At 40.7% G+C, this 16,047-nt stretch overlaps 1 protein-coding gene across 3 annotated transcripts in view; it reads left to right on the plus strand.

The window, feature by feature from the left end:
- The window catches only part of CFDP1 (craniofacial development protein 1), a 128,698-nt gene that overhangs the window by 48,390 nt on the left and 64,261 nt on the right, over positions 1 to 16,047 (plus strand). Inside the window, exon 6 of one of the 3 annotated variants that reach the window (XM_084959580.1) lies at positions 7,236 to 8,654. The exons of the other annotated variants lie outside the window; for them this stretch is intronic. Within the exon in view, the coding sequence (XP_084815706.1) occupies positions 7,236 to 7,617 (382 nt within the window). The 3' untranslated portion in view covers positions 7,618 to 8,654. Of the gene's footprint in view, positions 1 to 7,235; positions 8,655 to 16,047 lie in introns of those variants that run through there. 3 annotated transcript variants of the gene reach the window in all.

The following is a 16,047-nucleotide window of genomic DNA, read 5'->3' on the forward strand; positions in this document are numbered from 1 at the left end:
AGCTGCTGGCCTACACCACAGCCACAGCAACACAGGATCCAAGCCTTGTCTGAGATCTACACCACAGCTCACGGCAGTGCTGGATCCTTAACCCACTGAGCAGGGCCAGGGATCAAACCTGCAACCTCATGGTTCCTAGTCGGATTTGTTTCTGCTGCACCGCAACGGGAACTCCAGCATAATATTCTTTAGATTCACCCATGTTCCTATGAGTGTCAGCAAGTATCTCATCATTGTTGCCACTGATGAGAAAATATCAGTTTATCCATCTTATTGATGGACATCGGAGTTGTCTTCAAATCTCTTTGAAGACATATGTTTTTATTTTTTTAGGTAAGTAAATACCTAGGAATTGGATTGCTAGGTGTAGAGTAGATGTGTGCTTAAGGTATTAGCAGACTGCCAAACAGCTCTCTAAAATGATTGTGCTATTTTATATTACTGCCAGCAGTGATTTGCGTTCTACTTGGACCATATCCTGGTCCACGTTTGGTTCTGTCAGTCTTTTTTTTTTTTTGCTATTTCTTGGGCCGCTCCAGCGGCATATGGAGGTTCCCAGGCTAGGGGTCGAATCAGAGCTGTAGCCACCGGCCTACGCCAGAGCCACAGCAACGAGGGATCCGAGCCGCGTCTGCAGCCTACACTACAGCTCACGGCAACACCGGATCGTTAACCCACTGAGCAAGGGCAGGGACCGAACCCGCAACCTCATGGTTCCTAGTTGGATTCGTTAACCACTGCGCTGCGACGGGAACTCCCCCTGTCAGTCTTTTTTATTTTAATGGGTTTAAAGTGGTATCTCCAGTTTTCATTTGCCTTGCTCTGAAGACTAATAATAGTGACATCTTTTTTGTGTGCTTATTGGCCATTCATATATCTTCTTTTGTGAAATGCCTCTTCCCGTGTCATTTTTTATTGGTTTGTTCATAAGCTCATTATTGATTTGTAGGAGTTCTTTATATATTCTGGATATGTGTATTTTGTCAGATAAAAATGCTGTTGAGTATTTCTTTTTATGATGTGTTTTCATGAGCAGAAATTTTAAATTTTGTTGAAGTTCAGTTTATCTTTTATTTTTTCTTTTAAGGTTAGTGCTTTTTGTGTCCTAAGAAATCTTCCTATCCTAAAATTGAAATGATTTCTCCTTTTTTCTTCCTTCCTTCCTTCCTCCTTCCCTTTCTTTCCTTTCTTTTTTTTTCCTTCTTAAGAACCGTATGGTTCTGGGTTTATATGTTGAGGTTTTTGGCCTGTCTCAATTATTTTTATCTTTAAACACTTTTTTAGTTTTTTTTTAATATCATAAATGTTATAACTGGCTGTCGTTTAAAAAAGTCATGCAATTGGAGTTCCTTCTCTGGCACAGCAGGTTAAGGATCTGGCTTTCCTGCAGCTGTGGTGTGGGTCACAGCTGTGGCTTGGACTTGATCCCCAGCCCAGGAACTTCCATGTGCCGCTGGTGCATCCAAAAAAGAAAAATAAAATCCAAACAATGCAGAAAGATATGAAAGTTAAAATGAAAGTTAATAGTTTGATGTTTCTCTTTCTAGGCCTCCTCTGTTCAGTACATTCCTCACTAACCCTGTGTAGCTGCTGAGCATTGAAATGTGGCTAATCTAAATTGAGGTGTGCGCATTAAATTTTGGACACTTAGTAAGAAAATATAAGCAAACTATCCCAATTTTTATGTCAATTTCATTGAAATTTTATATTAGTTTTCATAGTAACATCTTTAATATATTGGATTAAATAAAATAAATGATTAAAATTCATTTCATCTTTACATTCTTTAATATGGCTACTATAAAACTTTAAATTATATATGTGACTCTCATTTGTGGTTGTGACCTGCAGCTGTGACTTACACCACAGCTCTTGGCAACGCCGGATTGTTAACCCACTGAGCCAGGCCAGGGATAGAACCTGCAACCTCATGGTTCCTAGTCGGATTCGTTAACCACTGAGTCATGATGGGAACTCCCCATAGTGTTCTATTTTGAATGTTCCATTATTTTTAGAACCATTTCCTTATAGGATCATTTAGTTCACTTACTGTCTTGCTTTCTGATAAATTGTGTTTGTAGAGACTACTTAGAAGGATGATTAAAAACTCAAGAGTTTCATTTCTGAAATAAAAATGGTTATCACAGCTAGAATGGGTGAATTGTATAGAGAAAGTCAAGGTTCCTTTAAAAAGACAAAATGGCTTCATAGCTCTAATCAGAAGTCTTGGGTGAGGTGGGCAGACCCTTTAAATACAGTGTATTTCTCCTGCTGGAGTTCAGACTGCCTCTCTTTTGTTCATGATCAGTTAGTTAACACAGCGAGTTTCGGCTGGATAGAGGATCACAGAGAAAAAGAAGCCAGTGTTCTGTGCCTTAACTGAGGTGTTTAACGCCCACTGTGTGAAAGTTCTTTCGAAAGGCTCTCCTCTTCTCCCGTTATTTTCCCTTTTGTCAGGGCAAAACAGCCCTCCTAATATTTATAAAGCTTCGTATAGGGCCAGTCGTTTTGCGGGAATAAAACCCCATAAGAGAACCAATCTCTAAACATTAGCAAGAATGAGTGAGATAAGATTATTTATACTTTGGTCAGTTTAACATCCGTTCATGAGTTTTAAAATGGGGCAACATGTTATTTCTATAAATGTGCCCTGGGAAATGTGCTCTCTTTTCTTTTAGCCCATGTAACTGATAAACCCAGACCTTGAAGTAGCTTTTGAAGGAAGGGCGAGAAGTGGACAGATGGGAGCAGCTGTTCTGGCAGAGGTGTGTCAAGGATTTCGTCACTGTTTTATCTCTAGGCCAGAATTGTTTCAGTTCCTAAACTAGGAATTAAGTCTATGATCTGACTCTGTGCCTGGGAATTCCTTTAAAACAACAAGGTCTTGAACTTTATCTTAAGGTCGGTGAAGTTAATTTCCCCATTCAGTTAGCAGTTTGCCTTTAGAATTTTGGAACTAAAATGTTTTCCTTGCTGAGAAAATAAGCCATAACACATGTGTCCCCTCCTTGACGCATGTGTTACGGCTTATTTAGGATTCATCAGGCTTTACTTTTCTTTTCTTTTTTCCTTTTCCTTTTTTTTTTTCTTTTTTTTTTCCTTCCAGGTCCGCATCTGTGGCATATGGAAGTTTCCAGGCCAGGGGTCCAATCAAAGCTGCAGCTGCAGCCACAGCAATGCAGGATCCAAGCCACATCTATAATCTATGCCACAGCTTGCAGCAAAGCCAGATCTTTAACCCACTGAGTGAGGCCAGGGATTGAACCTGCATCCTCACAGACATTATGTCAGGTTCTCAACCTGGTGAACCACATGGAAACTCCTTTTTTTTTTTTTTTTTTTTTTGGTGTTTTTTGATTTTGGTTTCGATTTTTTCCCTTTCTTGGCCACACCCACAGCATATGGAAGTTGCCAAGCTAGGAGTCAAATCAGAGCTACAGTTGCTGACCTACACCACAGCCATAGCAACACCAGATCCTTAACCCACTGAGCAAGGCCAGGGATTAAACCTGCATCCTCATGGATACTAGTCGAATTCTTAACCCATTGAACTACAGTGGGAACTCTATTTTCTTATTTATTTAATTTTTTTGGGCCACAGCCTGTGGAAGTTCCCAGAGCAGGGATTGAACCCAGGCTACAAGCAGTGACTCAAACTGCTGCAGTGACCACACCAGATCCTAAACCCACTGCACCACAAGGGAAATCCTCATCAGGCCTTTGAATGGTGTGTGTGTGTGTGTGTGTGTGTGTGTTTAAATATGTGAGCGACAGAGGTGCCAGGAAGAAAGGTTAAAATCCTCATCAGACCTTTGAATGGTGTGTGTGTGTGTGTATGTGTTCTTTTAAATATGTGAGCGACAGAGGTGCCAGGAAGAAAAGTTAGCATTCCCTTGTGTTAAAATGCGATTTTCTTTCCTTTCATGAAACAAAATCTGGAAGGAAAAGTTGAATAAACTTTGTAAGCAGTTTAAAAAGTGAAATGATTTTTAGAGCTTAAGCCCTGGATTAAGGTACAACTAGAATACTTCTCTTAGATTTTCTGTTGTTTCATGAAGAAGGTATGTGATGCTCGGAGCCTTGTCTTCGTCTTTTTTAAATTTCTAGTTTTGGTTCGATTTTGGAACCATTTTGCAAGCAACTATATATTGCTTCCTTAGAGAACTGGAAAGTTCCACTGATCTGGATTCTTTGGCAGTAAGTTGTCCTTTCGCTAAGGCTAGTCAGCACTCCTGGCTGGAGGTGTGGATGTGTTCCTCTTGCCCAGCGTTGAGTTATTCATAAACAGATAGAAAAACCGTATACATCTGAATTTCCTTAATTCTACAGTATGTTCACTTTTTATTTATTTGAGGATTTTTAGTTCTTGGTCAAGCTCGTCAGGGTAAGACTCTTCTTGGAGCTGTTACTTAGAACCTCTGGTATTTTATAATGAAGGGAAGAAACTATTGTCATGATGTTACTGCTGGCTCTTCTGAAGGTAGGTAGAGTATAATCAGGTGCTTTTGACTTGAACATTTCTGCCTGGTTCACATCTCAGTTTTGCATGATCCTTTCAACTATAAAATTAGGATCATGGAGTTCCCATCTTGGCTCAGTGTTTAACGAATCCGACTAGGAACCATGAGGTTGTGGGTTCGATCCCTGGCGTTGCCCAGTGGGTTAAGGATCCGGTGTTGCCGTGAGCTGTGGTGTAGGTCGAAGACGTGGCTTAGATCCCACGTTGCTGTGGCTCTGGTGTAGGCTGGTGGCGGCAGCTCCAATTGGACCCCTAGCCCGAGAACCTCCATATGCCGTGGGAGCAGCCCTAGAAAAGGCGAAAAAAAGACACACACACACAAAATAATAAATAAATAAAATTAGGATCATAATTCCTACCTTATAGAGAGAGCTCTTTTGGGAATGAAATGAGGTGAAATGTCTTAACGTAGTTCCTGGAAAAGAAGGGCTTAATGAAAATCAGTTCTTATTTCCTTTTACCCCTTCTCAAATAACAAGGTTGATCTTCACTTACTGGTTAATATTTGGACAAGGAGATTATAAAATGACCGGGAAAACTGGAGTTCCCGTCGTGGTCGTGGCGCAGTGGTTAACGAATCCGACTAGGAACCATGAGGTTGCGGTTCGGTCCCTGCCCTTGCTCAGTGGGTTAAGGATCCGGTGTTGCCGTGAGCTGTGGTGGAGGTTGCAGACGCGGCTCGGATCCCGCGTTGCTGTGGCTCTGGCGTAGGCCGGTGGTTACAGCTCCGATTCAACCCCTAGCCTGGGAACCTCCATATGCCGCGGGAGCGGCCCAAGAAACAGCAACAATAATAACAACAACAACAACAAAAGACAAAAGACAAAAAGACAAAAAAAATAAATAAATAAAATGACCGGGAAAACTAAGAAGCAGAGTTAACAAATAAATGGTACTTAAAACATTAAAAAAGCTGAACAGGTTTAATCAATTTCATTTTCTTCCTACTAAATGAAACTTTGGATTAAATAAGAACAGCCTGTGACTGGAATTTCACTTCATTTTCTTTTCTCAGCTCATCCTCATGTGTAATCAAACACCTGAGAGGAAAGACTGAGAAGCAGAGGCTCTTCCCGTGCATGTTAGGCTCTCTTAATGTTTCCATGTACTTGAATATATAAACCTGCATTCAGAAAAGACCCTGAGTTAGCAGAATAAGAACTTTTCATCTACAGAAGAAAGTTAACCTAAGACAGCTTTGAAAATATTAGTCTATAATATCTCAGTTAAGTTTCTTAATTTGCTTTAATAGCACTGTTTTTTTATGGCCACATTTTGTTCACTTGAAATATCATTGATTAACCACTGTTTGATCATTTTACATATAGTGTGTTTGTGTGTGTATGAAGAGATCATTAATTATGAAGTTGGGTATATTTCTCCTGACATTACTTGAAGTGTTTTAATTTGTAGCATGTGGCAGTGTCTGGAGACATTTGTGGGTGTCAGAACCTGAGCCAAGGGGCTGGGGTTAAGCTACTGGCACCTCGTGGGTGAGATGCTGCTAAACACCCTGTGGTGCACAGGACTGCTCCTCAACCACCCAGAATTGTCCAGTTGGAATATCACTAGTCCAGGTTGAAAAGTTCTGTGTTTCACTCCATTGAAGCCCATGTGAACGTTTGGCAGTTGTTTTTACAGTTCTGAAATCAGCCTTTTTCTGCACTTAACACAGTATATGCTCATAAAGGACATGTTTGATGAATAATTACCTAAGGCAGATCCCATCTTGAATTTTGTTATGGACAGGTCCTTTTGCAAATGAATTAATTTCTGCAAATAGACCTTTAATTTTGTTTAGTAAGATTTATAGATTATACATTATGAGCCTAGTGCCAATTAAAGACACTAAGGCAAGAGTTCCTGCTGTGGCACAACGGGGTCAGTGGCATCTCTGCTGTGCCAGGACACAAGTTTGATCCCCAGCCTGGCACAGTGGGTTAGAGGATCTGGTATTGCTGCAGCTGCAACATAGGTTGCATGTATATCTGCAACTTGGATCTGATCCTTGGCCCAGGAATTCCATATGCCATGGGGCGGCCAAAAAATAAATAAAAAATAAAAGCACTAAGGCATATGAATGAAGTGTTCATTGTAACTCTTATATTAGAGATTCGTGTAATATATGAAATGGCAGAAAATATAAGTTGGACTATATTTAAGTAGGGATAAAAAATTATTTTTAAGAAGAGTCTCAGAGTTCCTGTCGTGGCATAGTGGAAACAAATCCGACTAGGAACCGTGAGGTTTCGGGTTTGATCCCTGGCCTTGCTCAGTGGGTTAAGGATCTGGCATTGCCGTGAGCTGTGGTGTAGGTTGCAGACGCGGCTTGGCCCCAGCGTTGCTGTGACTCTGGCGTAGGTGGGTGGCTACAGCTCCAATTTGACCCCCAGCCTGGGAACCTCCATATGCAGCAGGTGCAGCCCTAAAAAAAGGACAAAAGACCCCAAAAAAAGTCTCTCTTTCTCTCTCACACACACACACACACACTCTCTCTCTCACTGCATTTGATACAGTTGAATTAGTTATGCCTCATTGACACAAGGACAAGGAACTTCATGTTTTTGTCTCTTTTTATCAGTGTAGGATGCAGTCCCAAACTCCAGGCCAGTATCTACCAGTCAGTTGTTGCCACATGACACCGTTACCAGATCTTACAAATTTTTAAGATGTATTAGATTTAGATTTTATAGAATTTTTTCTCTTTTTTTTTCAGCAATGCCTGCGGCATGCCTAAATTCCTGGACCTGCGCCACAGTAGTGACAGCACCACATCCTTAATCACTGGGCCACCAGGAAATGCTGAGTTTTTCTGTCTTTTAGAAACAACAGGGAGCCCCTGTTGTGGCTCAATGGAAACGAACCCAACTAGTATCCACGAGGATCCGGGTTCGATCGCTGGCTTTGCTCAGTGGGTTAAGGATCTTAGAGTTGCCGTAAGCTGTGGTGTGGGTTGCAGACACGGCTTGGATCCTGTGTTGCTGTGGCTATGGTATAAGTGGGCAGCTGTAGCTCCTATTAGACGCCTAGCCTGGGAACTTCTATATGCCTTGGGTTCGGCCCTAAAAAGAAAAAAGAAAAAGAAAAACAATATATAGGTCAAACAGAGCAGGCAAGTTTGGAAGTTCTGATCTGGTTCCTTATCCAGTTTTTGAGACTCTGAGAGAATAGACTGGCCTTACAATAGAGAATAGACTAATACTTTTTCCCCCTGCTAATCCTTTTCATGTCTGGTGGACCAATTTGTATTTATTACTTTTCCAATTTCATTAGAGAAAACAAGTGTGGGGACGTATATCTCTGGCAGTAGCCTGTGTTTAGATTATTAAAGAATAAATAGATCACCCACCGCAAAGCTGTGAGTCAAATTTACAGAGTAGTAAAGCAGAAGCCACATCTATCTGGATTCTATATAGCAGTATATGCTTTACGTTAGCTTTATTACTGTTATGATTCCTCAAATTAAAATAATTTCTCCTATACCTAACAAAATCAGTCTTATTTTACCATTAAAAACTGCACAAATGAAAGGACTACATTTATTTCTGACTTTTGAGTAACTTATGTAAATCATACTTATATTTTTTTTTCTTTTTGCCATTTATTGGGCCACTCCTTTGGCATATGGAGGTTCCCAGGCTAGGGGTCTGATCGGAGCTGTAGCCACCAACCTACACCAGAGCCACAGCAACGAGGGATCTGAGTCTTGTCTGCAACCTACACCACAGCTCACAGCAACGCCAGATCCTTAACCCACTGAGCAAGGCCAGGGACCAACCCTCAACCCCATCGTTCCTAGTCGGATTCGTTAACCACTGAGCCACGACGGGAACTCCTATTTTTTTTTTTTTTTTCATACTTATGTTTCTGATCTGCTTGTTTTAATGAAACCTTGAGTTTGATACATCAGCTGATTGGTCACATAAGTGTCTTGGTCTTTTTTAATGGCTGCTGCACCTGAAACATAATGGAAATTTCTGGGCCAGGGTTTGAATGCAAGCTGCAACTGCAACCCCTAACTTGCTCACTAACTCTCTGATGTTGTGGGTCTTTTTGATCTAGTGGGTGTGTAGTGGTACTCCATTGTATTTAATTTGCATTAAATTTTTTTTTTGCCTGTTTTCGAATAGGGCTATGAATTGTGTATCTTTTTATTTCACTGAGAATTCCTCCCTCATTTTCAGCTGCTCTGACAGGCAAACTCAGTACTCTATCCCCTGAAGCCATAAAAATGCAGTTTTCTGCTTGAGTTATAGCCACTCCGACCACAGGGACTGGCCGGTGCCGCCAGGCAAAGTGCTGTAACTGGATTCTCTGTCGTCCTCCTTCTTCTGATGATTGACTCCACTCCTGTTTCTGATTGGTTTTAGTTGTTCTTTAGTGCCTTCGTAGACTTGTTTTTCATGTTCTGTCCAGAGTTTATCATTGTTATCTGACTCTGGGAAGGTTAGCTCAAAAAAGCTACTCCATCATTAATTACTGTGTTCTTCCATTTAAAAATAGCTTCTCTCTTTATTCTTCCACCACAAGTATATATTTAACCTTGCCATTCAACTTCAGCTGTCACATATACACATTATAATTACTTGCTGAAAACTCTTTATGGGCTTAGAGTATTCATCTCCACATGTTAATACATCAGGTTTTAAGACAATGTAGAAAAACAAGTAGCCAGTCACCATGGTGAAATTTGTATTGTGTAGATGCCAGTCTACTTAAAACAGCTACCAAATGAAGCGGTAGATGACCAGGGTTTAGTAGAGTTAACAGTAAACAATTGACATACATTTATAAATGCCTAGATTAGTGGTTTTCAAACTATTTGCTCTTAGGACTTCTTTTTTTTTTTTTTTTTTTTTTTTTGTCTTTTTGCCTTTTCTTGATCCGCTCCCACAGCATATGGAGGTTCCCAGGCTAGGGGTCCAATCGGAGCTATAGCTGCCGGCCTACGCCAGAGCCGCAGCAACACCAGATCCGAGCCGCGTCTGTGACCTACACCACAGTGCACAGCAACGCCGGATCCTCAACCCACCGAGCAAGGGCAGGGATCGAACCCGCAACCTCATGGTTCCTAGTCGGATTCGTTAACCACTTTGCCACGATGGGAACTCCATGGACTTCTTTATATTCATACAAATTATTAAGAACCTCAGAGAACTTTGAATATCTGTTACAATATTAAAATTTAAGCTAACATGGAGTTCCTTGGTGGCCTCATGGTTAGGGATCTGGCATTGTCATTGCTGTAGTTTGGATACTGCTATAGCATGAGTTTGGTCCCCTGGCCCGGGAACTTTTGCATGCCAGGGTGCAGCAAAACAATTAAAATAAAAAAATAGGAGTTCTTGTCGTGACTCAGTGGTTAATGAATCTGACTAGGAACCATGAGGTTGCAGGTTCGGTCCCTGGCCTTGCTCAGTGAGTTGAGGACCCGGCATTGCTGTGAGCTGTGGTGTAGGTCTCAGACACGGCTCAGATCCTGCGTTGCTGTGGCTCTGACGTAGGCCGGTGGCTACAGCTCTGATTCGACCCCTGGCCTGGGAATCTCCATATGCTGCGCAAGTGGCCCAAGAAATGGTAAAAAGACAAATAATAAAAATTTTAAAAAATAAAATAAAGCTAAGAAATTTAAAACATTTATTTTCAAATAGTATTTTTACATGTTAGTAAAAATAGCATTTTTGTGAAAAGTTTAATATATTTTCTAAAACAACAAAAAGGAGTTCCCATTGTGGCACAGTAGTTAATGAATCTGACTAGGAATCATGAGGTTGCGGGTTCGGTCCCTCGCCTTGCTCCATGGGTTAAGGATCCGGCGTTGCCGGGAGCTGTGGTGTAGGTTGCAGACAAGGCTCGGATCCCCGAGTTACTATGGCTCTGGCGTAGGCCAGCGGCTATAGCTTCAATTCAACCCCTAGCCTGGGAACCTCCATATGCTGTGGGAAGTGGCTCTAGAAAAGGCAAAAAGACAAAAATAAACAAATAAATTTTAAAAAATAAAACAAGAATTCAGTTACAAGAATCACCTTATTTTACATTTTAGTATCATCTATCTCTGGGAAGATACTCAAGCAGCTAATAACAGTAGTTGTCTCGGAGGAGAAAGGATTTGGTAACTGGAAGATGAGAGAGAAGAAGGGAGGGTTATTTTCAAATATTTTAAAATTTTTGTTCCTTGTATGTTAATACCACTTTTTAAAAGTAAGTTATTGAATAAAGCCCTTTCTTCTGGCAGAAAGGTACTTAAGATAATAGATTTAAATTTTTTTCTTATTTTATTATTTTGGCCATGCCCACTGCATGGGAGCAAAGCCATGCCACAGCAGTGACAACACCAGATCCTTAACCACTAGGTCATCAGGGAACTCTGGAAGCAGTTATTTTCAGTCCCTTATAGTTTCTTGCATTTTGTTGCTTGGAAGAGATGTTTATCTAGGTGCAAGCACTGCAGCTGCTGCAGCAAAAGATCCCAGGTGCCAGCCTGTTTTGGTTCTTTTAGTGTTCTCATCTCATGCACCGCAGGGTTGTCAGAGGCAAGCAGCTGGATTTCAAAGCCAACAGGTTTGTGCCTAAAGCTGTTGGACCCTCCATTGCCACAAGATCTGCCTCTGTCATAGTAACAGTATCTCAACTGGTGCTCTTGCTATAGCCAGTGAGATCCTCTCAGAGGTCTCCTGCCCTTGCGTCCGGGTCCATGTAATAGCATTTTTTAAAAAATTAAATGTAAGGAAATGTAAAGTAAAAAATGTAAAAAAATTGGTACTGTCAAGGCAAATCCAGAACATATGATTGTTTTCTTAGAAGGAAAGTAAGAGGTTGAGTTTTCAAAAGAATGGAAAGCTGTGTTTAAAAAAAATTTTCATTAAAAAATTTTTTATTGACATGTTAATTTATAATGTGTCTATTTCTGGTGTACAGCGAAGCTATTCAGTTATACATATATACATATCCATTCTTTTTCAGATTATTTTCCCATATACATTATTTAGGAATACTGAGGAGAAATCCCTGTGCTGAACAGCAGATCCCTGTGGACCATCTATTCCTTATACAGTAGTGTGCATATGCCAATCCTAAACCCCCAGTCTGCCTCTCCACCCCTTATCCATTTGGTAACCTTAAGATTGTTTTTGAAGTCTGTGGTTTTGTTTCTGTTTTGTAAATAACTTCATTTGTATCATTTTTTTTTAGATTCCACACATAGGTAATATCTTATGTTTGTCTTTCTCTGTCTTATTTCACTTAGTATGATCATTTCTGGGTCCGTCCATGGTATTATTTCATTCTTTTTATGACTTAGTAATATTCCTTTGTATATATGAACCACATCTTTATCCATTCCTCTGTCAGTGGACATCTAGGTTGCTTCCATGTATTGGCTATTTTGAATGGCACTATGTATCTTTTTGAATTATGGCTTTCTCCAGGTATATGCCTAGGAATGGGATTGCTGGACATTATCGTGGTTTTATTTTTAGTTTTTTGAGATCGTGCCATTTTTCCCATCATGGTTGTACCACTTTACATTCCCACCGACAGTGCAGGTAGGTTCCCTTTTCTTTGCATCCTCTCTAACATTTTCTGTTTGTAAATGTGGGGATACTGGCCATTCTCACTGGGGTGAGGTGATGCCTCATTGGAGTTTTGATTTGCATTTCTCTAATAACTAGCAATGTTGAGCATCTTTTCATGTGCATTTTGGCCATCTATCTGTCTTCTTTGGAGATATGTCTGTTTAGATCTTCAGACCATTTTTTGAATGCATTGTGGGTTTTGTTTTGTTTGTTTGTTTGTTTTTTATTGAGCTGCATGAATTGTTTGGAAAGCTGTATTTTAATTTCTACTTTATTGATCATTCAGCACAGTGGTGGCATCAACACTCCTAGAGCTGCAGCGTGGCCCCACCTCTCTACCCAAAGTAGGACGCTACACCACAGACTAGGCAAAACCATTGGTCTGTATAGAGACTTGTTTCTGTTCTGAAGAATATTTTTGCCTTGAAGGCTGTAGGGCAAACAGGTGAAAATAGGAGAAGATAGTAGTGACCCATGACTGTCCCATGTGACTCTAATCACCTCATTTGTACAGTTCCTACACTGTAGAAAATAGCAAGTGTTTGATGGCAACAAAAGCACCTCTGGGAAAGAATAACTTTGTTGGATGCTTGGGTTTTTCTGAGTTTCTTCATCTTGCACAGATAACTTCCTGTAGATATGAGAATTACTGGTCAAGACACGCTCTTTTGCTTGTTTTTCTTAGGCCTCACTTCCAGCCCATACCATAGCTACACACTGCAGAATAGGAGAAGGAAGAGAGCAAAGAAATAACAAAAGTTCTGAAAACAAAATACAAGGAAACCAGGGGAACTAAAGAGGAAACAGACATGAGAAATTCAGAAGGAACCCAGACTAATAGAGAACATGCTCATGAGTTCAGGGTTATTTTCCACAGTATATTTATGGAGGCCACAGGTGCCTTGGGAGTTCTATTGTGTATTGTAAACGTTGTTTCATTGCCTGAGCTTTTGAAATCTTTATCCCTTTCTAAGTTTTTGTAATATCTGACCAACGTTTTGTTTTTTGTTTTTTTTTTTAATGGCCGCCCCCATGGCATGTAGATGGCAGGGATTGAGTCCAGGCCACAGCTCCAGCAATGCCAGATCCTTTAATCCACTGAGCTGGGCCAGAGATCAAACCTGCAGTCAGATTCTTAAACCACTGTGCCACAGCAAGAACTCCTTCCTGCTCAACATTCTGTTTTCAGATGGAATTTAAAGTTCCAGCTGGACCTCTTCCTGTCCCAGAGTAGCAGTATCACGCTAGGAGGCTCTTATGGGGACCACAGTCTGTGACTTAAAGCCAGAATTTCACCTGTGAAAGTTTGCATTGCAGGGTAGTAGTAGTTGAGTATTGTCCTTGTGCAGAGGGCCAAGTTTATATGATGAGGTCATAAGCTCCAAGTCAGTGGGTACCCAGTCCTTGTTTATTTACCTGTGTGTCAGCAGCACCTAGAAGAATTTATATCAGGAATAGGCACTCAGTAAGTATTTGTGGAATTAATGAATGGTGTTAGAAGGAGGTTTTAGGGAATGGGTAGTGTGTTTGGGTGGGGAATGGGTAGACAGCCAAAAATGTATCTTAACACTGAAGAAGTTGGATAATATTGCTAGAAACCAGGGGCACAGTCAACTGCTATTTTTTACTTTTTAAAAAGGAAGTTTTATATGTAACGTTTTAACATTTTGCCTATAATGGAACTGTAGTTTAATAGTCAGTTATTGGAGTTCCCGTCATGGCACAGCGGAAACGAATCCGACTAGGAACCATGAGGTTTCGGGTTTGATTCCTGGCCTTGCTCAGTGGGTTAAGGATCTGTTGTTGCCGTGAGCTGTGGTGTAGGTCACAAACGCGGCTTGGATCTGGCATGGCTGTGGCTGTGGCGTAGGCCAGCGGCAACAGCTCTGATTAGACCCCTAGCCTGAGAACCTCCCTATGCCCTGCGTGTGGCCCTCAAAAGACAAAAAAACAAACAAAAAAGTCAGTTATTTAATTTCTCTATTGACAGTGTTGTTGCAGTATTAAACATTAACTAAAACTTAATGTGGCTTGTTCTTTTAAACACTTTAAACAACACAAATGTTATAAGTACAATTATTATAAAAATACTATCTGGTTTGGGGTAAACTGTTGGCTAATTTCATTTCCAGTTATCTTGATATTTTGAAGTTAGTAGGAAAGGAGGATTTTAATCTGGTACAGAGAGAGGTTATTGTCGTATCTGCTGTTTTTGTCTCTACATGATGCACACTGCGGGTGTCACTGAGAAGAAGGAAGAGGGTTACTGCCATTCTTTTCCATGTACAAAATCCTGTTTTAGACCCTCTGCCCCTTCCATTTGTAATGCTAAATTATTTTTACAAAATTAGTTTGTTTCATTAATTCATTTCATTTATGTAGTGTTGCAGTCCTGGACAACAGCGTAATCTCTAAACTGACTTTCAGCACAACTATAACAGACTTAAAAATCCTTGCTTTCTGGTAGTGCTAGAAAGTAGCAGAACTGTCTTGATTGTTTTCTTGCCCCAAGACATGGAGTCACCTCCCCTTTAAGGAGTCCTGGTTCTGGAAATTCCCACTGTGGCTCAGGGGGTTAAGGACCTGATGTTGTCTCTGTGAGGATGTGGGTTCAATTCCTGGCTTGGCTTAAGAATCCAGTGTTGTAAGCTGTGGTGCAGGTTGCAGCTATGGCTTGGATCTGGTGTTGCCATGGCCATAACATAGGCCACAGCTCCAGCTCTGATTCAGTCCCTGGCCCTTATACCACAGCTGCAGCTGTAAAAAGAATTTTAAAAAAAGTAAAGAAAGAGTCCTGGTTCTTTTTAGTGAAGAGTAATTTTGGGGGTCAAAACCTGGGCTCTAGGGAGCTCAGGAGTAGTGGAGACCAACAAAAGTATCGTTGATACTGTTAAACTGATTCTAGTGACATCTTTGTATTCCTAGTCATTATAAGATATTGGCTACATACAAAAAATATATACATAGTGTATACATAAGAACTACAAACAAAACAAATACCCATATACTCATTACCCAGCTAAAGAAAGAGAACATTATCAAACTTGAGAAATTCCCTGTGTATTCTTGTGTATTGCATCCTCTTTCAACCTTAAAGAGATTACTGCTGTCTTAATTTTTGTTTTTATCATTCTCTTTTCTTTAGTGTTTTTTTTAATACATATTTGGCAACACCACATCCTTAATACTAAACTTTTAATTTTTTTAACATTTATCTGAGTACATTTAAACTTTTTTTTTTTTTTTTTTTGTCTTTTTGCTATTTCTTGGGCCGCTCCCGCGGCATATGGAGGTTCCCAGGCTGGGGATCTAATCAGAGCTGTAGTCTCTGGCCTACGCCAGAGCCACAGCAACGCAGGATCCGAGCCCCGTCTGCGACCTACACCACAGCTCATGGCAACGCCGGATCGTTAACCCACTGAGCAAGCGCAGGAACCAAACCTGCAACCTCATGGTTCCTAGTCAGATTCGTAAACCACTGCGCCACGACAGGAACTCCTAAACATTTATTATTTACTTAGTTTTGCTTGTTTTCAAACTTGAAGTGTGTTGACTTACAGCATGTATTTTTTTTTTTTTTACTGACTTTTTCAGTTAACTCTTTTTTCTTTTTTGCCTTCTCTGTGGCATGTAGAAGTTCCTGGGACAGGGATTGAGCCCACACTGTAGGAGTGACCTGAACCACAGCAGTGACAACACAAGATCCTTAACCTGCTGAGCCACCAGGGAACCCCTCGGTTAATTTTATTTTGAGATCCTCATTGATGCAGTAGCTTTAGTTTAGTCATATTTACTGCTTTACTATTTTCATAGTGTGAATGTGCCACAATTTTTGTTTTTCTGTTTTTTGCTTTTTAAGGCCACACACCCGGCATATGGAGATTCCCAAAATAGGGATCTAATAGGAACTACATCTGCCAGCCTACACCACAACCACAACACCAGATCCCGGCC

Source organism: Sus scrofa, chromosome 6, assembly GCF_054392235.1.
Source record: "Sus scrofa isolate SSC_HxYL_T2T_F1_AM1 chromosome 6, Sscrofa_HxYL_maternal_Yorkshire_Landrace_v2.0, whole genome shotgun sequence".
NCBI lineage: Eukaryota > Metazoa > Chordata > Mammalia > Artiodactyla > Suidae > Sus > Sus scrofa.